Here is a 23232-nt window from a genome sequence, read left to right as displayed (position 1 = left end):
GGCTCTTGCTCCTTTGGTTCCCTCTGCCTGGAATAGCCTCTCCCCAGCCGCCTCGCCTGGTTCTATTAGGTGGGTGCAAAAATCATCGCGGTTTTAATGGCAAAAACCGTGATGACTTTTGCACCAACCTAATATTTCATAAAACCTACCTTTCCTTTAAAACCCAGCCTGATGCCTACTCCTTCAAAATGCCTTTCATATCCCGCAGTTCGACTTCATCTCGCTCTGCCTCCTCTCCCAGAGCTTTTGTGTTCGTGCTGGATGGAGCCCATCATACTCAGGCTCGCAATAACGGCCACCTACCTAGTGAGTGAGCATTTACTAGGCGCAGGGCTCTGGTCTAAACGCTGTCCATACTTCATCTCCTTGATTCTTCACGTCACAGATGTCATTATGCCCATTTCACAGAGGAAGAAACTGAGGCTTGGAGGACCTAAAGCCTTGTTTCAGCAGGAAACGCAATAAGGCCTTCTGATTTTCAAGCTGCCTCCTACTAGGGCTGGTTTTCCCTAGATGTCATGACTAGGTGTGAAGTGTGAGCTACCTGAAGGCAGACGCCAGGGCGGTCCCCCGCAATCCCGGAGGCGGGTTTCTGCAAATGTTCAGCCCAGGAAGGAGGGCTGCCCTGGCCCCCAGCTTTCCGCCCCTTCCTAGGTGAGCCGCAACTCCAAGGCTCCCAAGTAGGCCCTTCACCCACGCGGGCCCCAGCGGCTCCTTGGGAAACAGGATCGCTGCTCTGTGGCCGCCCACAGAGAGACCCTCGGGGGTCGCCAGGCAAGCGAAGGGCAGAAACGACTCGGGGGGTGCAAAGGGGAGGGCGCTCGAACCACACCCAGCCTCCTCCAGCTTGTTTACGCCTCTCCGCCGTGTCCCTCCGCCCGCCAGTCACGTGACCACCCGCCCCGCCCCTTGGGCTCTCGCTTGGCTCCTCCCGCCGCGCCGGCCCTTCTTTTTGCCTCCTTCGCGGAGTCACAAGATCTCTTAGCAGCCTCCTTTCGGGATCCTTCCGCCTGGCCCCGCCCCCTCCATTAAAACCCTCCTTGCTTTTTTTTTCTCGTCCAACCCGCATTGTGAGTTATGAGTGGGAGAGCCTCTTCCTTCCGGCGAGGTTGCCGAGCGCGGCCGTCTGTCCTTCCTTTCGAGAAGGAGGGGAGCGCTGGAGGGGGACTCTTTTTCGTGGCGGAGGCCGCCGACGGCCTTGGCCCTTTCACGACGGGGGAGGTGCTGTACGTCCAAGATGGCGGCGCCCTGTAGGCTGGAGGGACTGTGAGGTAAACAGCTGAGGGGGAGGAGACGGTGGGTGAGTATGGGGGTGTCTCCCCCTCCTTTTTATGGGGGCTTCCTGGGGCAGCCTCGGCACCATGCCTCCAGTCGGGGAGGCTCGGAGGGGCTGGAGCAAGAGGCTCACTTGCTTGGTAGGGATCCCGGGGAAGGGGGGGGTCGGAGAGCTCTCCCCTCCCTCTTATTACGCGCTATCTCCGGCGGGCCCGGCCGGGACTGGCGGGTCTGTGGGGAGGAGAGACGAGCCGGACCGGGCACTTCGCCCCTCCTTGGCGCCCGAGGGGACGGCTGCACCCCGGGCCTCGGTCCCTCGGGCAGGGGTGAGGTGGGCCCCTTCGTCAGCCCCTCACTTGGTGGGGTGACAGGTTCACGCTAGGTGCGGAGGGCACGGTAGAGACCCTTGGCGGGAGGGGAAGGGTCGCGAGTGTAGGGCTGGTCCTAGAACTTAAAGAGAGGGGTCGGGGTAGAGGGGCGTGGAGAATGAATGGAGGTTGCCTGTGGGGATCAAGGACTCGCCCGGACTCGGTGTCTCCGCTGAAATTTGCATGACTGTTGTGCCTCGTTCTGGGTGTACTTGTGGGTGTTTAATTGATGGTGAAAGACAGTTACCTTAAAGTCGGCAAAGGTGATTCCTAAGAGACAGCTATTTGCAGAGCCACTCCTAGGCGTTCATTCATTCATTTGAGGAACTGGAGGATGAAGAGCCTGCAGTCGGAGGGACCTTGTAGAATTAAAGCTCTTTCTTTGTGTTTCCTGTTAAAGAGTTTTGCTTTGTGTGTTTTGGATTTGTGGTGGGGACTTGGGAGGGGACGCGGTCCTCCTAACTAAGAACAACAGCTAACGTTAATGGAGTGCTTGCTCTCTGTGTGCCAGGCACTGTGGAGGTGCCTAGCAGTCATTATCTCCTTTGGTCCTCACGACAAAGAGAAGAGGCAGCCACTATTAACACCTCCAGTTTTCTCAAATGAAGAAACTGAGGCCCGGAGAGAGCAGGGTACTTTGCGTAAGATCACACCCCGATTGTATCTGAGCCAGGACTGAAACTGCTGGAATCTGACTGACTCCAAAGATATGACTCTTAAATTTATCTGTTATTGGATCAAAGCTGACCTGTACGTGTTAAAATTTATCATTTAGCCACGGTTTATGCACCTGTGTTCTGTTTAATGTTAAAGTGGGGGGATGCACTTGGCTTATCCGCCTTAGCTTTTGTTTGGGATGGCAGTGTTGTGCATGTAAATTTGTTAGTCTAAATTAGGCTAAAAAGTACTTGATATTTTAATAAAACTGATGAGTTTACTGCAGAAAGAAGTCCTGCTAAAATCCTTGCTGGCTTTTCTTTTTCTTTTTTTTTTTTAAATAGAAAGCATAGAAATAACACTTCACGTTGCATAGAGTAAGCTATAAAAGTGCTAAAATGGAATAATACTCTTCTGAGATACTTTGATTTATAATTTTGGGATCAACTTGGAGTCATCTGAATTCAAACAGCCTGGCAAAGTGGAGCTGTAAATTTTGGGAAGCATTATAAAACCTAATCTTTGGGGAGCCTTTGATTTACCAAGCAACCACCTGTGATTCTTAAGTTGAGCATTCCTGAGTAAACCTGGAATATGCAAATGTGAAAACTGATTTAGGGTCGTGTAGGGAAATGTACCTTTAACAGTCATGCATCAGGCAAATGAGGCTCCTCAGAAACACTGAAACATTCTTTGCTATTGCCCTGGGGAGCTGCAGAATCTTCCTCTAACCACCTGGTGTAAACTTAAGGGGTATTTATAGAAGATGTAAACAGAAAATATCCTCTTACTAAAGTTAATATCTTATCCAAAACACTCTTACGTCACGTGCCTAGAAGGGCAGATGATGTAAACTTTCTCTGCTTCATACATTTCCTGGTGTCATAAACGCTTGGGATGTTCCTGAATTCCTGGTTAGAAAGCAGGTGGCTACCGGCCTTTTTGTTTCGTAAAATTAGAGTGCTTCAAGTCCTGTGACTCAGTTGTCCTCTTCCTCACTGGATTAAGAGTAAAAACTGATACTGCTACTGTTGTGGTGTAATATGATGCCTTTTGTGCATGCCTGGTTTCACTCGTGAGATGAAACTTAACAGTCTTACTAGGGCAAATCTAATATATACCTCTGTATGTAATGTTTGCAGAATAATGAACTTGCTGGAAACAAGAGATCTGACACCATAGTGCTCATGAGAACCTCGATGTACAGATATTTGGCACTATAGTAGGTAGACCTACATATTCGGACACCTTGTGTATGTATTTTGGAAGAAGACTGATTCCGATGTGCACCAGAGGTTGAGGACCACTGGCTTCAAGTATCAATCTGGCTATTTTCATTTATTATTTATCGCAGAGGTATTTCTTAAAATAGCTTCTGGCCTCTTATGTATGTAGTATTGGGTGAATTTTGGGCTCTGAATTAGAGCCGACTTGATCTTATAGCTCTGTCTTCATTTGAAGTTTGTTAGGCTACAGCTATGTTTATTTCTGGGTTCCAGGCCCATAGTGAACTAAAATTAGCTTTTCCTGGAATTAATTGGATATTCTTGAATGCCGATGAGCCACATACAGCAATATCTCAACCATTTCAGGCTCTCCTAAAGAGTCAGATAGCTTTTGACCTTCAGTGGGTCACTTAAGTTCTCTGAGCCTCAGTGTCTTCATCGGTGAAGTAAAAGTTGGAATGTAAATTAATGAGTATTTCTAGGCCTACATTTCTGTGATTTAAAGTCCTTTGGGGTGTCATTTAAACATTTTGACTAAATCGATTGAGGCAACGTGTTAATGGTTCTGTAATAACCAAGCAAATTGGTGACTTTGCGCCTACCCTGTTGGGTGAAGATCTGTTTAGCATTTATCCTTTCCTTTACATCATAATACTTTTTAAAAAGGTAATTCCCTATAAGTTTCCCATGCTATAAATCTCTGAAAGGTTAGTCTTTGCATTGGTTTTGTCATTTAAGTAGCCGAAGGCATGAAAGAAAGTGTACTTAGTAGCATTAAAATCTGTGGCTGTTTGCTTGAAGTGTGTCTATGTAGCATACACTCAAACACTGAGTTTGTTTTTTTTAACCTCAGATCATGAATTGGTAACTAATATAATTTGGATGGCATGAAATACTCATTCTCCATTTAAGTTCATCTGAAAGAGGTAAACTGTCAACAATTTGAGATTATTCTTTCTCTGGTTTACTTTTTAAGCCTGTAGTTGCTAGAATTTAGTAACCTTATGTCTGTTTTCATGGGGGAGAATAAAAATTCAAATTTTACACGCTGTATATAAAATATACTGTCTCAGGACCTTGTCAGTTTCTTGTCCTTTCTCTTGTTCAGTGCTAACTTTTGTTATGGACAGGGAATCAGCAAAAGGTAACAATACTTTTTACAGTTGAATTAATTCAGATTTACACCTAGTAAGTAAAATGCCTTGAAAACTGTGCTTTAGTCCAAGATAAAGCATAGTAGTTACTGCCCTACAACTCACAGGTCACTCTCTTAAGTAAATATGATGGCAGTAGAGGCCGGGAAGTGTTTGAGTGACAAAGGACAGTTTTGCCCTTCTGTTGGTGATGTGATGGAAGACACAGAGGGGAGCTGTAGGAAGAGCAGAGGCAGTGACCTTAATGTCTGCAATAATTAAGACTGCTACTTTGAGTAGTTCACAGAGCATAGTAACAAACTTGAACTGTATCCATTTTAAGTTACACAATGGTTTTATCAGTGTTTCAAATAGCACTTGTTAAATGGATAGACTGCTAAGCATTATGTACCCAGCAATACATTTTTGTTAAGTAGTAATATTGTTACAATAAAGTTTACATTTTTTGAGTACTCATGTGCCAAACACTGTGGTATTTTACATGTCTGATTCCCCATTAACTTCTTACAGCCTTAAGAGGCAGCATGGGAGGACGAAACAGGCTTAGAGTAAGTTGCCTAAAGTTACTTATTCGGTGGCTGAGCTGGAATATGAACCTTTTTGGTTGACACCACAGCCCAAACATTTAGTCTTCCTCTGTGATAAACTGCTTCATCTGCTGACCTCATAAATTAACTCACAGGTCAGGTCAGTAGTTCTTAACTTTGGTGGTGGTGGGAAGGTGTGTGGACTCAGTTCCCCTCTGAAAATCTGTGGGAAGCTATGGACCAAATTTCTCTTCTACCCTTCATGTCCCATCATCACCAAAAAAATTCATACAGACATGGAATTTTGGATATGGCTTCAGGGACTTTATGGACCCAGCTTGAAACCCAGCTGATCATTTTAGATAGATTACTGCTCTAAAAATGGACTTAGGCTTTATTAAAAACAATTTTTTTGTTTTTTAACTAGTAGGCAGGAAGGGCCCAAGTCAGAAGGTGGCCTTATGTACCGTCTGGGTTATAAATTATTTTGTTAAACTTCTGTAGTATACCCAGGTATGTAATCTGCTAAGTGCTTGTCAGGCTTGGCGTTCGGTCTGTGCTGGTACCTTTAGCACCTGGGAGAATTCCATTGAGCCTTCTTCCCAAGGTTTATGCACGATATATATTTTTTTCCTTTTGAACCTCAACGGAGGTATATTAATGAATGAATGTTTTTTACCTTCATCCTTCTTCTTCCTAGACCAGTGGTTCTGAACCTTTAGTGGACATCAGAATTGCCTAGAAGACCCCACCCCCAAAGTATCTAATTCAGAGATCTGGGGAAAGGCCTGAGAATTTACATTTCTAACAAATACCCAGGTGATGCTCCTGCTAGTGGTGCCAGGACCACATTTTGAGAACCACTGCCCTAGACTATCAAACTACACCCTTTTTCCCTAGAATACTTCTATTTCGGTCCTGTAAACCTGAAACCTAAAGATATCTCACAGTTTGCTTTATATTTCTTTTAGGAGAAGCTCTGGGTAGTATCTTTTTGAAATATACATAGTATCTGTTCAGCCTGTATTTTCTTAGTAAATAGTGTTGTTCCTGTTAATAGAAAGTCAAAACATAAGCATTATTGAGATATGCCTTAGCACAATCAAGCTCTGGCCTGATACGCAAGTTACTAGAAGATTCTTCACCTTTGCGATAGGATGTAAGCTTTAGCAAACCATCTATCAAGGCCCCTAATGGCAGAAATTCTGAATGGAGAATCTGGCAAGTTGGAGCTCTCCTACCCCAGTTTGTCCTTGAGAGGGACTCCCACTGCTGAGACCTTTTAAATCACACATGACTACACGTGTTGGCAGGTTTTACCATCAGCTGTTTTACTCTCACATAGTAAGTAGTTATTTCCTACCCTTTTCTCCTTCCTTCTAGGCACTGATAGGAAGAGAGAATGGGAGCAAGTATCTTACCCTTTTTAGATGCATTTGTGCTGAAGGTGCCTTGGTTCACTTGATAGAATATTACCCTAAGAAGTCACCTGAGAATTCCTGAGCCAGAGCAGAGCATTAACCTAACGGTGTAACGTTTCTGCTCTATCTAACTGTACCTGATAATAAAATAGTCCGTCCGTGCCTGGACCTGTGTCTGAATTGTCCTTGAATTTTTATGGATAAAAAATTGGATATAGAAAACAAGTTATAGTGAAGAGACATCCGCCTTCATTTACACATGTAGTGCATTTTTACATCATAGACAAATGTGTACAAAATTATCTTAGGCCAATTGATCTGCAGTCACCTATTTGACGTTACCTACAATCCTGAGGAGTCGTGGAGGGGTAGTGTCTAGGCCACATATCACAGCACTTGTTTTTGAAAAGTTAGATAAACCCTTTCTAAAGACATCTTAGGTGTCTGCCACTAGTATTTTCAAAAGGTATATATACCTCTTGGCTCTCACAGCTCATAATGCATCTTGGGTAGGGCAGAGATATGTGAAAAAAAATGGCATACGGGTCCTGCTAATTGACAGCTCTCCATGGCTGTTAGGCTGGAGTTCATGTGTAATCCTAGGCATATAAGCCATCCGTCTGTAAACACCTAAAGAACGATATTAGTTAAGATGAATGGTGAAAACAGATTGACCTATGTGCCTTCTGTTTCATCTCAAAATACTTAAAACCCAGAGCCCTTATCTTCTTCCGCAAACCTATGTTTTATTCAAAAAGATTGCTTATAGAAGTGAAGTTATAATGATGAACATAAGTGAGAACACAACTTTTGGGTCCAATATGAAAGGGAAAAAATTCTAGATCTGGAGTCAGGTTTCTTTTTAGATTTGGCTTTCGAAGATAAGGACATGGATTGATACTGGTGTTCTCCTCTGCCAGGTGTTTCCATCTGCACTCCTCCCTTCCCTTCAGGAGGTTCACAAATCACATCTCACTTTACTGACCAGAGTGATGGTGCCTGGTAGCACCCCCCGTAGGGCAGGATTGAAATACAAATGAGTAAGTCAATAAACACTTAAAAATATAAATAAGAGTAGAATAGTAGGTAGCCTTTGACATACCAACATAAAATTGCTACCAATTTAGTACCATTATCATTTTTAGTGCAGTGATAAAGAATTTAAAAGTCTTAACATTGAGCATTGGACAGAAACATTCTGCTAGGTAGGGGGTGGTGGCTCACGCCTGTACTCCCAGCACTGTGGGAGGCTGAGGTGGATGGATCACTTGAGTCCAGGAGTTCTAGACCAGCCTGGGCAACATGGGGAGACCCTGTCTCTACAAAAAATACAAAAATTAGCCGGGCATGGTGGTGTGTGCCTGTATTCCCAGCTACTTGGGAGGTTGAGGTGCGATGATTGCTGGAGCCTGGGAGGCGAAGGTCGCAGTGAACCGTGAGCCACAGTCAGGCCACTGCACTCCAGCCTGGGTGACAGAGTGGGGCTCTGTCTCAAAAAACAAAACAAAAAAACCAACCACCACCACCTTTTGGTGGTGTGCACTACTTTCCTAGAGTAGAGCCTTGATGGAGGACAGGGGTTGTGGCTGGGCAGTCTACAGGATCTCATCTGGTGTAGATCCTAATTTTACCCTTGCCTTAGATAGTTCTTCTCAGGTGAAATGTCCAACACGGATTAGTTGCAAGAGGAAGTCTATATGACTCACTGGACTAACTGCTTATTTTAAGATTCTGATTTTAAGATTAGAGGCTCCTGCACTTTACTTATTTATTTATCTATTTATTTTGAGATGGAGTTTTGCTCTTGTTGCCCAGGCTGGAGTGCAATGGCATGATCTCTGCTCACTGCAACCTCCGCCTCCTGCGTTCCAGCGATTCTCCTGCCTCAGCCTCCCGAGTAGCTGGGATTACAGGCATGCGCCACCATGCCTGGCTAGTTTTGTATTTTCAGTAGAGACGGGGTTTCTCCATGTTGGTTAGGCTGGTCTCAAACTCCCAACCTCAGATGATCTGCCCACCTTGGCCTCCCAAAGTGCTGGGATTACAGGCGTGAGCCACCGTGCCTGGCCTGGGCTCCTGCACTTTAATTCAAGCCCTGTGACTTGCACTGAGTGCGACCAGGCAAGCACTCCCTGTCAGAATGGTATGATCCCTCTTTTCTGGAGGACCAGCCTGCCTGCAGCACTGTTCACAGGCTTGCAGGTGCCACTGAAGAGACCAGTGGAGTTTAATGTCTGGAATGTGTTCCACGTGGAAATAGAATTACCCTGTCATCTGGAACAGTGATTTTAATTGTTAGAGAGTTCCTCAGTCCACTAGTTTGACTTTGGCCATGGTTGTACATTTAAGAAGTTGGTTCAAGTTTTTTCCGTGTTTAGGGTAATTGGGTGTCCGTAGTATATGAAGCTCAGCTTTCACACTCTATTCAACTCTGGAATGGCTACCAAAGAAGCTGATTACATCTTACCTGATCTGAGCAGGGTGTATTTGCCTCTTGTGTGCCAGGTGCCAGGATAGACCCTAGGTGTCCCAGATGGTTCCTGTCCTCGTGGAGTTTACAATCTAGTGATCAGATTGTACCTAAATATAGTTTGAAGGACCCATATTTTAAAAGCAAACTAGAATGTATTGATATATACTCATTTAGCATTGATATTTAATACAAGTTAATTTGGACAAAGTGGGGTAAAAGGGGGAAGAAAATAGAAAAATGGTACCTGTTCACAAATATTTTATGTCTCTTGTAGAAGGATTAAATTTAAGTCATGTTGCCTGAAGGCAGAATTAGGCTTTGGACATTTATTTAAGAAATACTGGCCAGGTGTAGTGGCTCACATCTGTAATACTAGCACTTTAGGAGGCCTTGATGGGAGGATTGCTTGAGGCTAGGAGTTTGGGAATAGCCCGGGCAGCAGAGTGAGACCCCATCTTTAAAAAAAAAAAAAATTAGTCGGGCATGGTGGTGTGCGCCTGTATTCCTAGCTACTCGGGAGACTGAGGTGGGAGGATCACTTGAGCCTAGGAGTTTGAGGTTGCAGTGAACTATGATGGCTCCACTGTACTCTAGTCTAAGAGTTAGACCCTGTCTGTAAAAAAGAAAGAGAGAAAGAAAGAAAAGAAAGAAAAAGAAAAGAAAGAAAGATTTTAACTCCTAGTCATTCAATCAAGAAGTGCCAGACACCATGGTAGCTGCTTGAAATACAGTACTGAGTAAGCTGCAGTCTCTCCCTGGATATAACTTCTAGTGAAGGAGACATGTTCAGTAATTAATCGAGCTTATTTAATTGGGTTGTGGTAAGTGACACAAGAAATATAGGCTGCAAGAGCATAACAGGGGACCTGACCTAGTCTGGAAGGTGGGAGTGGGAGGGAAGTGGAGCCTAGGGGGGCTTCTCCGAGGAAGTGAGCATTTAAGCTGAGATTTTAAGGATGAAGAGTGAGTTTAGGAGGAGCCAAAGGTAGAGTCTCTTAGGCTCAGGAATGGGGAGCATGTGGCTTGACCAAGGAACTGAAAGGTCAGTGAGGCAAGGTGGTGGGGAGGGTTGCAGAGGGGTGAGGACTGTGGGAACTGTGGCAGGCAGTGAGGGCCTGCTGGCCCACTCAGTGCTTTGTGCCCCTCACTGTCCTGGACCTGCCTCACATGGCTCCTCTGGTAACTTCGGTGTGCCCCACATTGTGCCAAGGGCAATAGGATGCATAATCTCATGTAATCCCCACAAGCCTTATGAGCTTGATGCCATCATTATTCTAACTTTACAGACAAGGTAATTTACAGTTAGACCTTGGAGACTTAAGATAAATAGCCAAATGTTACACACTAATAAGTTGCAGAGCTTGGATTTTAACCCGGAACTCTCTAATTCTAGGGCCTATCCTGCCCATTCATTTATACCTCTAACAGACATTAACAAAAGACAGAGATTACAAGTTCAGCACAATATAAAGAATTTTCCAGCAACCAGCTGTTCAGAAATGTAGACGGGGAGAGGCACGTGCTTCCAGTGATTATGAGTGTTCATTCCAGTGGAAACGTGGTGGCCACCTGTTGGGGATAGCGGAGGAAGAAGCTTGTGCCAGATGAACCCCTAACTCGCTTCTGATTGCATCTGGGATTTTGCTTCATTGTGCATATGTTTTCTTCCTTCAGTGACCATGAAAGACACCAGGTTGACAGCACTGGAGACTGAAGTACCAGTTGTCCCTAGAACAGGTAAGGTCTAACCAGGCCAGTGGTTAGAGGAAAATGGGAGGGAATTATCTTGCCCATGGTTGTGCATTCAGGGATTTAACATTTACAGTTTTAGCTACTTGCCAAGAACTGGACCATCTATGGCATGAAGTAATTAGCATTACTGATGATTATTAGTTGCTTATTCAGTGCCTGACACTGTGCAAAGTGCATTGTATGGATTACTTTTCTTCTTCACAGCCACACTTTCGGTGTATCCCCATTTTTCAGGTGAGGATTCAGGTTCAAAGATGTCACGTAGTTTTCCTAAAGGAGTATAGCTAGTACTTGGTGGACTCAATTCAGCTCTGTTGAGCAGCAAAGTTTGGTTTTAACCACTTCATTAAATTAAAGCCTGTGTGCTGACACAAGTCATTTAACTAGTGCAGAGGTTCTTAACCCTGGCTGCACCTTAGAAATCCGCATGGGTTTATAAAAACAAACCAAATGTGATATGCTCCAGAGTTTCTGTAAGCTCTCCAGGTGATTCTAATGTACATCCTGGGCTGAGAACCCTTGGGCTGCTGAGTGAGCATTTGTATCTTTTTTTTTTTTTTTTTTTTTTTTGAGACGGAGTCTCGCTCTGTCGCCCGGGCTGGAGTGCAGTGGCCGGATCTCAGCTCGCTGCAAGCTCCGCCTCCCGGGTTTATGCCATTCTCCTGCCTCAGCCTCCTGAGTAGCTGGGACCACAGGTGCCCGCCACCTCACCCGGCTAGTTTTTTGTATTTTTTAGTAGAGACGGGGTTTCACCGTGTTTGCCAGGATGGTCTCGATCTCCTGACCTCGTGATCCGCCCGTCTCGGCCTCCCAAAGTGCTGGGATTACAGGCTTGAGCCACCGCGCCCGGCCGCATTTGCATCTTAACATGGCTATATCTGTTGTCTTAAATTAATTTTTGAGAGATAAGTTATATGCTATAGTAGTTTTTAGGAATTGGAGGATCCTGTCTCAGAATATATCCTTCATAAATGTTGAGGTGCCGGCAGTTCCGTGGTGGAATTTCCTCTTAGTGACCTAACTAATCACTGAACTGTAATTTTGGTTTAGCAGTAATAGTGCCAAGTGCAACAGAGTTGTGTATAGGAAGGGTGTAGGGAAGACAGGAGGTGCTTGGTCTGCTGTCTTTATACATGGATAGCTGTGTGACTCATGCCAAGGCTCAGTGGTTGCTGTTTACTGTATTCTGTCACTGTCTGCCTCACCTCTGTCATAGGAATTGTGAAATAAGGTAGAGATTTTTGTCTTACAGCTCTACATCAGTTCGTAAGTAGGGTCTTGATACAAACTGTAGACTGTCTAACAAGAAAGTTAAGTATTGTTCTCTCACAAGTAGGGAAAATTTTCTGAGTCTGATTTTTCATTTTCAGTGTTTTTGTGTGTGCTTCATACTGTTCCTTTTTTAGAAGTCCACTGTATATGAATTTGAACCCAAAGTCAAAGGGTTAAGTGTTCAGATCATTGAGGTCCAAGCTAAATATCACCATCATAAAATGTAAATTCTGAGATACAAAAGTAAATCTCAAATTTTATTAAACATTTTTCACCATAGTAATTGTATTGCATTTTAGTAGTCAGATTTTAGAAGTTCGAAAATTTAATATAGGAAAAATACTTTGTGGACACTACTGGCTGCTAGGTTACTCCTGTGGTCACTATGTCACAGGTGTGTAATATCATCTCAGCTGGCACACAGCCTCATTGGTAACATTTTTGGACAAAACAGAATTCAGGAAAGTTTCTGGTAGATGGTTTTCTGGAAGGAACCTTGTACCTGGGATTCATAGCTTGGCAAGCCTCAAAGATCCTTACTCTTCAATTACTAAAAATTGTTGGCTGCCTTTAGCAATTGTTTTTATTTGGAAACAAACCCCCCCCCAACTTTCAATAGCATTTTTCTTTTTTCGTGGGGTACTCTTGCTTATACTTTTGTCCTCATTTTTAAGACATTTTTGGCCAGGTGTGGTGGCTCACACCTGTAATCCCAGCACTTTGGGAGGCCAAGGTGGGAGGATCACCTGAGGTCAGGAGTTCGAGACCAGCCTGGCCAACATGGTAAAACCCCGTCTCTACTAAAAATACAAAAATTAGCTAGGCATGGTGGTGTGCGCCTGTGATCTCAGCTACTTGGGAGGCTGAGGCAGGAGAATCGCTTGAACCCAGGAGATGGAGGTTGCAGTGGGCCAAGATTGTGCCGTTGCACTCCAGCCTGAGCGACAGAGCGAGACTCTGTCTCTATTAAAAAACAAAAACAAAACACCTGTGCCAAAGCCAGACAGCCAGCAGATTTTGGCTGAGTGTAGAGTCTGAAACTGAACTTTGGCAGATCCCTGCTTTCCATGTTTTTTGAGATCATAAGTATTGCTGGATCAAATCTGGTTACTAGTTTAAACTTGGTTCAAGGTTTCTCATGAATTACAAAGTATCTTTTATTGAAAAGTGATGACTAAGAACCTCCCTGCTGCTTTAGATTGGGTGGTCAGGGGAGGCCCATCAGAGATCTGTGAGACAGTCAGCTGTGCAAGGATGTGGGATAAGAGTGTTCCATGCAGAGAGGGAACAGCAAGTGCAAAGACCTTGAGCAAGAAAGAACCAGTATTCCTGTGTTTGGGAAGACTGGGACTAGAGCAGAGGAATGAAGAGGCAGAGGGGGGTGGGTTGGGAGGTTAATAACTTGCTGGATCTTAGGAGGCCTTGTAGACTACTCATGAGTTTCATAAGTTCCATAATGTTATTGGCTCTTATTAATTCCATGGGAAGCCACTGGATGATTTTAAACAGAGGAGTGAGATTCTGATGTTCATATCTCAGTGTCTCTTGTGGTTATTTGGTGGCAAATGAATTTTGTAGGGTAGCATGAATACAAGCAGGGAGAGTAGTGAGGGGGGCTGCTGCTCCCTTGTCTCTGAGAGATGTTGGGGGCTTCGACTGAGGTGATAGCAAAGGGTTTGCTGATGGATTAGATATGGTGGTGGGGGTGGTGAAAGAGTCAAGGAGTCACCTGGGTGTTCGCTTTAGACTGATGGTAGTGCCTTTTACTGAGATCCAGAAGATGGCAGAGTGATGGATTTTGGAGTGGAGATTGGCCTTGAAGGTCGTGCCCTCTTAATATGACTAGCATCATCTACAACACTGTACTGTGCACTGTATGTGGCCACTAAAGATAATATTAAATTAAATGGAATGTTGCTTTAGCATATAGAATACAGAAATCCATTCACCCAGTTGCTGTCTTTTAACTTCTCCCGTATGGTATTTTCTATGGTGAGTTACTTCCAAAGTGGAAAAGAGACTTTTATGGCTAGAGACTTTTGTGGCTAACACACTGATGCTTCATTGTGTCTGTGGTGCTGATCTTTAAGTGACTTTTCTCAGCCAGTCTCTATAGGCTGTAAAATGTGTTTAACATGTGTACATTTCATCCACCACCACTACCACCCCTGACTGAGTCCAAGTTGGGCTGGTTTCTTCCCCTTTTTTGTGCACATATTGAACCATGTCTTTTTTTCTGCTATAGAACATTTAATTCTTCATAGAACTGGCTAAGTCTGTCTTACCTACTTAACACCTTGCACTTACTGTACCCTCAAATGTTTGAATGTGCTTAAACAGGAGATATTCTAGTTATGGGACTGATCCCAAAAGCTATGATTTAACTCTTAGGAGGGCTTTTTAGAATGTCAGAAATGCTTGAACTTGAGCCACTTATGCAAAGAATCTCACATAAAACCCAATGTTTATATTTTTCCTGGAGATTAAAAACTATGGCAAACAGTAGTATTTTGGAAGGCAGCTATGCTCACCACTATACCACCAACGCGGCCGACAGTAGAATTTTGGAACCAGAGAGAAAAACTTGTTGCCAAAATGTGTTTCTGATATGTTTTAGAATAAAACCTTATTTTGCAAACAGAAAAACAGGCTAGGTAGCCCAAGCTGATTAGCCCACACTATCGCCAAGTTGACTGGATGGGCGCCATCTTTGTTTAAAATTGAGCTCGTGTCACTCTGGCTCTGGGGCTGCCTGCATTTGGAGGCACAGATCTGACATTATCGTCTTCTGACTACACAGAAGGCAAACTCAGAGTTTCCCTAGACAGATAGTAGGTAAGTAACAATTTTATTGAAACGAAACCAAACTTAGGGACAAGATACTTTTAAATTTATGAACAACATTCTTTGTCACTAATTGAGAATCATTTGTGATTTACCTGAAGTAGAAATCAATGTGGGGGTTAGCTGGACAAGTGTGCTATTAAAGAGTCATCTTGAAAGTGGTGGCCCAAAGATTTTTACTGGTATTTTTTATGATAATATACAGGTACTATGCAGCAAATATTTGTATGTACCTGTTACCATACTAATTACTTTTTAGTTTTGAATTTTTGCGGTAGAATCTTACCAATGGTGGTCTCACATTTTGGAGCTCTTTGAAATTAACTTCCTACGTGATTTACTTGTAAGATTTTTATTTATAGATATGAGTCAGCAACTTCCTATACCATGGTATCAAAAAGGCATTTAGACATTTTAATTGATTTTTATGCTAAATGAACTTCTAACTTACTGAGAGCCAAAACCAGTGAATGTCACAAGATTGTAATTAAACAGGAACATAGATGATAGCAAGTTAATACCTGGCAGTTTTGGGGGTCATTGCTAATTTAAATGTGGCATTCTTGCAAAAGGGGCTTCTCTCTCTCTCTCTCTTTTTTTTATTTTTATTTATTTTTTTTTTTTTTGAGGCAGAGTCTTGCTTTGTTGCCCAGGCTGGAGTGCAGTGGCACGACCTTGACTCACTGCAACCTCTGCCTCGCAGGCTCAAGCGATTCTCCTGCCTCAGCCTCCTGAGTAGCTGGGATTACAGGGGCCCACCACCACACCAGCTAATTTTTGTATTTTTAGTAGAGATGGGGCTTCACCATGTTGTCCAGGCTGGTCTCGAACTCCTGACCTCAGGTGTTCCGCCTGCCTCGGCCTCCCACTGTGCTGGGATTTTAGGCGTGAGCCACCGTGTGCGGCCTCAGCCTCTACATCTGGCCTCAGCTTAACTCTTCATTTGGATTTTTCTTTATCATAGTGTTTCTCAAAACTAGTTTGTGTCTCATTTTAAGAATTACCTGGAGTGCGTATTAAAATATAGATTCCTGAGCCCAAAATTCAGTTTTGGAAGGGGCCCAGGTATTGCATTTCTAGCAAATATCCCAGGTAGTTTTGATGCACATTGAAGCTTAAGAACTGCTACTTACACTTACTGAAAGAAAAGGAAATGTTATCCTTTTTGGGCATCCATATCCCCATGTGTAAAATAAGGATGATACCTGCTCACATCACATCACAGAGTTGCTGTGATGATGAAAACCACAGGTTAGCTTAGTGTGACACGTAAGGGCTTGGAGCTTTGGAGTAAGTCAGATCCAGGTTCCAATATCAGTTTTTCTCCTCTGGTTTTGCCTCTTGCTAGCTTTGTGACCAGAACAAACGGCTTGATCTCCATTCTGCTCCCTGTACAATGGGGACAAAAGTGCCAATTACATGGTGGTCATATTAGGAGTATTTACAATGATGTTTGTAAAAGGTGTACAGTGCTTGTCTTATGAATGATAACTGTTGTTACTTGTTTTTACAAATACAGCCTCACAGACCAAAGTGAGGGAGAAATCATAAGTGTGTATAGTTAACACTTGGGGAATGAGCTGCTTTTTGTATATCAAGATAAAGCAGCTGCTCTACTACCATAGACAGCTTGAGTTTTGAAGGGTGAGTTTTTGAAGGTTTGCCCTGATGAGCCCATCTGTGAATACCTCCCTGCAGCCAGTGGTATTTGGATGTGCAGTTAGATGTCTCAGATGACAGGCGTATGCTAAAACAGAGAAATGACCCCTAGTTTATGCTAGGTGTTGGACTTAACAGAATTGTGACCTAACCAGCTGTACTGACTCTTAGCCATTGATGAGATTGTCAATAAGGAAATAGTATGTATTTAGTTCTTTTGCTGAAAAAAGACTATCTGCTTTTTAGATCAATAATTTGAAATATAAATACAGTCTTAGCCAAAACCCAAGGTAGAATCAGAAGTAGGAATAAAACTTAGATTTTATCCTATCATTAAGTTACTGTGACTGGTATCAGTTTTTAAGGTTTCTTTCTGATTGTTGTATTTTGTAGAAACCCTCTTCATAAACTCGCCAAAGAATTATTCATATGCTTTATCTTCTTTTCTCAGCCAAATGTACTCACTGTTCGAACCAGAGAATTCTGGCCAAACTTTCCATTGCATTGAACACATGCATTGGTTTGTCTTGCAGGTATTTTTTTTTGTGGAGAAAAATGGGGCCATTTAGTGACTCTTCATCTTCCTTTTTCTCAGTCTGGTAGTGGCGCCAATGAAGAACCTTCAGAACCTGTAGCACACGTCCTGGAGCCGGCACAGCGCCTTTGAGGGAGAGAATGGCCCAACAAGCGAATGTCGGGGAGCTCCTCGCCATGCTGGACTCCCCGATGCTGGGTGTGCGGGACGACGTGACAGCTGTCTTTAAAGAGAACCTCAATTCTGGTTAGCAAAATAATATCCTTTTAGCTTATCTGCTAAAAAGAAGAGATTGACTTAGAGCCACTAGAATCCTGCTGATAATTTTAGTTTCCATCTTCTGAAGAGTTTTTTAAACACCCAAAGAGAGTATCTATATGTGTTTTAAACTTTCAATTATGGAAATACTCAAGTATGCCCACACATGAAGTAAGAATCATGTAGTGAACCCCATGAACCCAGTTTCAAATTCTTTCCTCCCCGACTCTCCCACCCTCCAAATATTTTAAAGCAAATTCCAGACATCGCTTTAACTGTAAATCATATACGTGGTTTTTAATATGAAAAGTGCTTAACCTCTTTTTAGTATGAGAAATACAAATTTAAATAGTACCCTTTTTTGCTTACCAGGTTGGCAAAATTAAATACTGAGTATAGAGATGGGCACCGTGAGCAGGAATGTGAATTGATGTTCAGCCGTTTGGAGTATCAATCATCAGTTTTAAAACACATACCATTTGGGCCATTTATAAGAATCTGTAACTTATTATAGCTTCGAGTGAAGTATAGTGAGAAAGTGGAAAAACCCAAGTATCCTTCAGTAGGTGAATGGTTAAATTAGTTATATGGAGCCATGTAGTAGAACACTTGGAGGACGCAAAGAAATGAAATAGGCCATAGATGCTGACATGGGAAGGCGGTTACAACACATTGTTCAGTGGAAAAAACACACATGAACAAACTGTGTCTGCGTCTGTGGACATGAGGGCTGCATGTGTGCGATTATACAAGTAGAAAAAGGTTTGAAGAGACACACTCTAAACTTAAGGGTGTTTATCTGTGAAGAGTGGGTTGGGAGGCAGGTGGCGAGGAGCACTTTCACTTTTATTTTATGTACTTTTACATCGCCTGAATTTTTAATAATAGATGTGGATTATTTTTTGTAATTAAAAAAGCAATAGAGGGCCGGGCGTGGTGGCTCACGCCTGTAATCCCAGCACTTGGGGAGGTCGAGGTGGGTGGATCATGAGGTCAGGAGATCGACACCATCTTGGCCAACATGGTGAAACCCCATCTCTACTAAAAATACAAAAATTGGCCGGGTGTGGTAGCTCACACCTGTAATCCAAGCTACTCGGGAGGCTGAGGCAGGAAAATGGCGTGAACCCGGGAGGCGGAGCTTGCAGTGAGCCAAGATCATGCCACTGCACTCCAGCCTGGGCAACAGAGCGAGACTCCATCTCAAAAAAAAAAAAAACAAAAAACAAAAATTAGCCGGGCGTGGTGGCAGGCGCCGGTAATCCCAGCTAGCTACTGGGGAGGCTGAGGCACGAGAATTGCTTGAACTCAGGAGGCAGAGGTTGCATTGAACTGAGATTGTGCCACTGCACTCCAGCCTGGCAACAGAGCGAGACTCCATCTCAAAAAAAAAAAAAGCAATAAAAATAAAAGGACTTCATATGTTTTTATGCATATTTAGGCAGATAAGCTTGGGATTATCCTATTATTAAGAAGGCAGAAATGTAATGCTGCATAACACTTAGAATAGCATATAAAGAAATATTTTCTAGATTTTGTGACAGGCAGCTGTGTAAGGTAAATTTAGGATGTTAAGGGGAGTAAGTATCATCCATTGCCCTTTTCTTGATTTAGACCGTGGTCCTATGCTTGTAAACACCTTGGTGGATTATTACCTGGAAACCAACTCTCAGCCGGCGTTGCACATCCTGACCACCTTACAAGAGCCACATGACAAGGTAACGGCTGATGTGTCGTAGGCATTTCATATGTTCTCCATGAGTACAACAGCTTCTGTGCATGGCCACTGTGCAATTTATCCCAAGCTTATTCTTTTGATTTCTGTGTGCTACTGATGACATTGTTCCCAGTTTATAACTATATATAAAAATTAATTTGTAGGACCCATGATTCTTGAGAAGTTTACAGAATAAAACATATTTCAGAGACTGTTAAAGATCTTGTTTAAAGAAATCTTACATTTCCAGTACTATAATTGTATAGTGATGGTTTGGCCCATAGATACCCATATTTCAACCCATACTTTGAATAGGATTTTTAGACTTTTATCAATATGGAAAAGCTTCAAGTACAAAGGACTTACATGGCAAATTAATGAGTCTTGTTTCCTAGCACCAGGTACTTGGAGGGCTCCTTCATGTTTTCCTTTTGTTTTTAGTAAGTAGGTAATAAAGCATTGTTATTGCAGACTTTGGTAAGTCTTAAGTGTGTATATGAGAGCAACTTCCCCAGGATTTGAAGACCTTGTATTGCATGTCTTTTGCGGTACATCTTGTTTTGTTTTGTTTTCTAAAGAGGTGGGGTCTCATTCTGTTGCCCAGACTGGAGCATAGTGGCACAATCATAGCTCACTGTAACCTTGAACTCCTGGCCTCATGCTGTCCTCCTGCCTCAGCCTCCCAAAGTGCAGGGATTGCAGGCATAAGCCACTGCGCCTGGCCCATCTTGTTTTTTTATTTACTCTGGTCTGAGTCGTTACTTCTACTACCTAATTGATACTTGAGATCAAACCATGTAGGTTGGGTTGCTCTAGCAATAAGTGGCTGCTTCCAGCGGGATGCCCTCATGGCTTCAATAACTTAACACAGTTTGGCACTAGTGGTTATTGAGGGACTGTGAACAAGTCTCCCCCTTTTTGCATGCATGTATTGTAGGATCCTTTTTCATGAGTTGCAAACTGGCTGCCTTTTGTCAGGCCAAATGCAGCAGTGTTTTGTTAGCTAACGTGATTTTTAAAATGCTGAATTTGATCTTTTATCTGTATGAGCCTTGCTTTACATTAGAACAAGACTTGAGAGACTGGAGCACATCATTGTTGTCTTTATTTTTGTTAACTTCATATATTCATGTGAGGATTTCCCTTCTTCTTTTGCATTTTCAGCACCTCTTGGACAGGATTAATGAATATGTGGGTAAAGCCGCCACTCGTTTATCCATCCTCTCGTTACTGGGTCATGTCATAAGACTGCAGCCATCTTGGAAGCATAAGCTGTCTCAAGCACCTCTTTTGCCTTCTTTACTAAAATGTCTCAAGGTAGGATGTTTGTAAGGATTTGAATGAAATGGCTCTATGAGTAGTTTCTGAAATTTTAAGTAACTTAAAGCAAGGAAGCTAGATTTTAACTTTTAGAGTTTAAAACCTTCTAGGCATTTGGCTTTTCTCAAACAGAATGTTGTCTAGAGTTGGTACTTAGTAAGTTCTCAAATATATCACTGTGACTGTTGAATACCTCGTCCACGCAAATATGGAAAAATTTCGATCAGATGGGTTCAATGTTACATTATTCCAAACCTCTTGATTTCATCATCGTTTAGCCTTCCCTCATTTAAAAATATCCTGGATTATCTTTTGGGAATCCCTGTTTCTAAATTATCTTTTAGCTAATAGAAGAATGGCTTAAAGTTTCTATTAAACATTTAGGAATATGGTCTGGTTGCAGCTATAATTCAGATTTTGTTGATGTAAGTTCTACTAAGTTGCATTCAATTTTTGGCACTAAATTTAGTTCATTTTTCTATATAGGGAGTCAAAATCTAAATAGAACTTTATGGTTTTAGTTTTAACAGTGGTGTGCAGCCATACTCAGGGTTATTTGTTTAATCTGTTTTAGTTCCTGGACTTGTTTTCTATCTATAAAATAAGAAAAATGTGGTTAATATTAACTGCCTGTACCTCACAGAGACATGAAAATATCCAGTAGTATTTGTTCCAGGATGGCAGTACCATTGGATTCATCTGATACAGCACCATGCAAATTGATTTTTGTGTCTGCCAAGAAGGGTAACTCTTTTATTATCCCTAGAGGTGGGTCCCAAGGAGTCACATTGGTAGGGTATTATAAAAACGTGCGTTTAATTCTGAAAAAATAGGAACAACTTAATGTTTTAACAACTTAATGTTTTTTAAGCAAATTGATTGATGAGAATATAATCTAATTAATGGATTGGTGAGAATATCATCTAATTAATGGATTGATGAGAATATAATCTAATTTTGAGGCACATCATTTAGTTCAGATTGCAAAACACTTATCTTGGCCGGGCGCGGTGGCTCAAGCCTGTAATCCCAGCACTTTGGGAGGCCGAGACGGGCGGATCACAAGGTCGGGAGATCGAGACCATCCTGGTTAACACGGTGGAACCCCGTCTCTACTAAAAAATACAAAAAAAAACTAGCCGGGCAAGGTGGCGGGTGCCTGTAGTCCCAGCTACTCGGGAGGCTGAGGCAGGAGAATGGCGTGAACCCGGGAGGCGGAGCTTGCAGTGAGCTGAGATCCAGCCACTGCACTCCAGCCTGGGTGACAGAGCGAGACTCCGTCTCAAAAAAAAAAAAAAAAAAAAAAACACTTATCTTTTCCAAAAGAGTAAGTTTTGAATATTAATCATGGACGAGTCTTCAGTTAGACCGTTAGGGTAAATGAAATCAGGGCTAGTTCTTTTTGCTGAGAATCATTATGTAGTCTCATATATTCTCAATTCTCCTACCAATATATTATTCTTACTGGGTATCTTCCATAATGAAAGACTTGATGCTTGATGTAAAAATCAAAATATATTTAAAACTTTATTCCCAGACTCATAGATTCTTATTCTAATAGGAATAATGGATGTCTTAACCTACATAGTAGTCTTTTGATTAATATCTTGTTTCATAAATCTGAATTTCACCTACCTGGCAAACATTCATGATTTAATTATGGTTCAGGTGAGCTGCTATAGCTAGCTAGTCAGAGTTGATTGAGTATTCATTGGGTGTTAAGTGTCTTCAGTTAGCCTGAAGTTATTTATTTGACTTAATATTTAAACTGTAGGCATACTCAAAGGTTTCCATATATATATATATTAATTTACTGGTCTCTAAATACTGCTTTGAAGTGAGCCTTTAAGTTGACTTGTTAGTGCTATACTAATTTCTCCTTCAGTTATACTTCTGTTTTAGTTCTTTAAAAAATAGTAAGTTACTTGTCAATGTGTAGTGTTTTTTTGTTTTTTGTTTTTTAATTAACAAAAAGTAAATATCTTAAGATTTGGTTGAATGAATGAAAACAGAGCAGTGCTCCTGTGTTTTGTTGAAGAGCAACTCCTTTTGTTTTCATCCAAGTGCTATAAATAGGGCATCCTAAGGCTTCAGGACTTGAGTGTCCCCAAGTCAAGTTTGAACTCATCTCCTGGATACCTTTGCATAGGTGTGTTGTAAATGGTCCTCACTGACTCATTACAGTAGAGCTGGGTCTCAGTGTTCCTGTTGAGTCTCTTTGAATGTTGTCCCCTTAGTAATCCTTATGGATAGGGAAATGAGTATGTGAGTCAACTTGTGATTTGTGATTCTCTCAGTGTTTAGAGCCTCTTCACATACTGTACAATGCCGATCCTGGTGCCAGTGCCTGACAGACGTTTCCTGTTTGACCTTTTCTCCTGCAGATGGACACTGACGTCGTTGTCCTCACAACAGGCGTCTTGGTGTTGATAACCATGCTACCAATGATTCCACAGTCTGGGAAACAGCATCTTCTTGATTTCTTTGACATTTTTGGCCGTCTTTCATCATGGTGTCTGAAGAAACCAGGTACAGATCTCCTCATATACCTATTGGGCCCTGTGAGGTGAATGCTTTCGTTATTGATTAATTGCTCATATGCTGTAAGGAATGGACATGTAGACTTTTATAGCTGAAATGAGTGGTTTTTGCCAGACAGATGAGGGAATACCTTGGGTGCATCCACTACAGGCACATATAAGAAACATGACTGTTGAGATAACTTTTTAATTTTGTTGGCTTAAAAGGATTGGTTGTCAGAGAAATTGAGCAGT

At 42.5% G+C, this 23232-nt stretch overlaps 1 protein-coding gene across 25 annotated transcripts in view; it reads left to right on the top strand.

Moving 5' to 3' along the window:
* The first annotated feature begins 516 nt into the window (after positions 1–516).
* Positions 517–23232, top strand: part of LOC105464069 (TSC complex subunit 1) — a 54714-nt gene continuing 31998 nt past the window's right edge. For 10 of the 25 annotated variants that reach the window (XM_071078528.1, XM_071078533.1, XM_071078524.1 and 7 more), the window contains exons 1-6: positions 1199–1300; positions 10776–10838; positions 17224–17409; positions 19036–19139; positions 20303–20455; positions 22843–22987. In XM_071078528.1, coding sequence (XP_070934629.1) covers positions 17304–17409; positions 19036–19139; positions 20303–20455; positions 22843–22987 — 508 coding nt within the window. In that variant the 5' untranslated portion in view covers positions 1199–1300; positions 10776–10838; positions 17224–17303. Of the gene's footprint in view, positions 655–1137; positions 1301–1391; positions 1416–1578; positions 1602–1635; positions 1658–10775; positions 10839–17223; positions 17410–19035; positions 19140–20302; positions 20456–20479; positions 21227–22842; positions 22988–23232 lie in introns of those variants that run through there. The other 15 variants (XM_071078529.1, XM_071078534.1, XM_071078527.1 and 12 more) reach the window with 10 other exon arrangements.

The sequence above is a fragment of the Macaca nemestrina genome, chromosome 14 (genome assembly GCF_043159975.1).
Source record: "Macaca nemestrina isolate mMacNem1 chromosome 14, mMacNem.hap1, whole genome shotgun sequence".
In the NCBI taxonomy this organism is placed as follows: Eukaryota; Metazoa; Chordata; class Mammalia; order Primates; family Cercopithecidae; genus Macaca; species Macaca nemestrina.
Note: the sequence above shows the minus strand (reverse complement) of the source record. Positions and strands in the feature narration are given on the sequence as shown.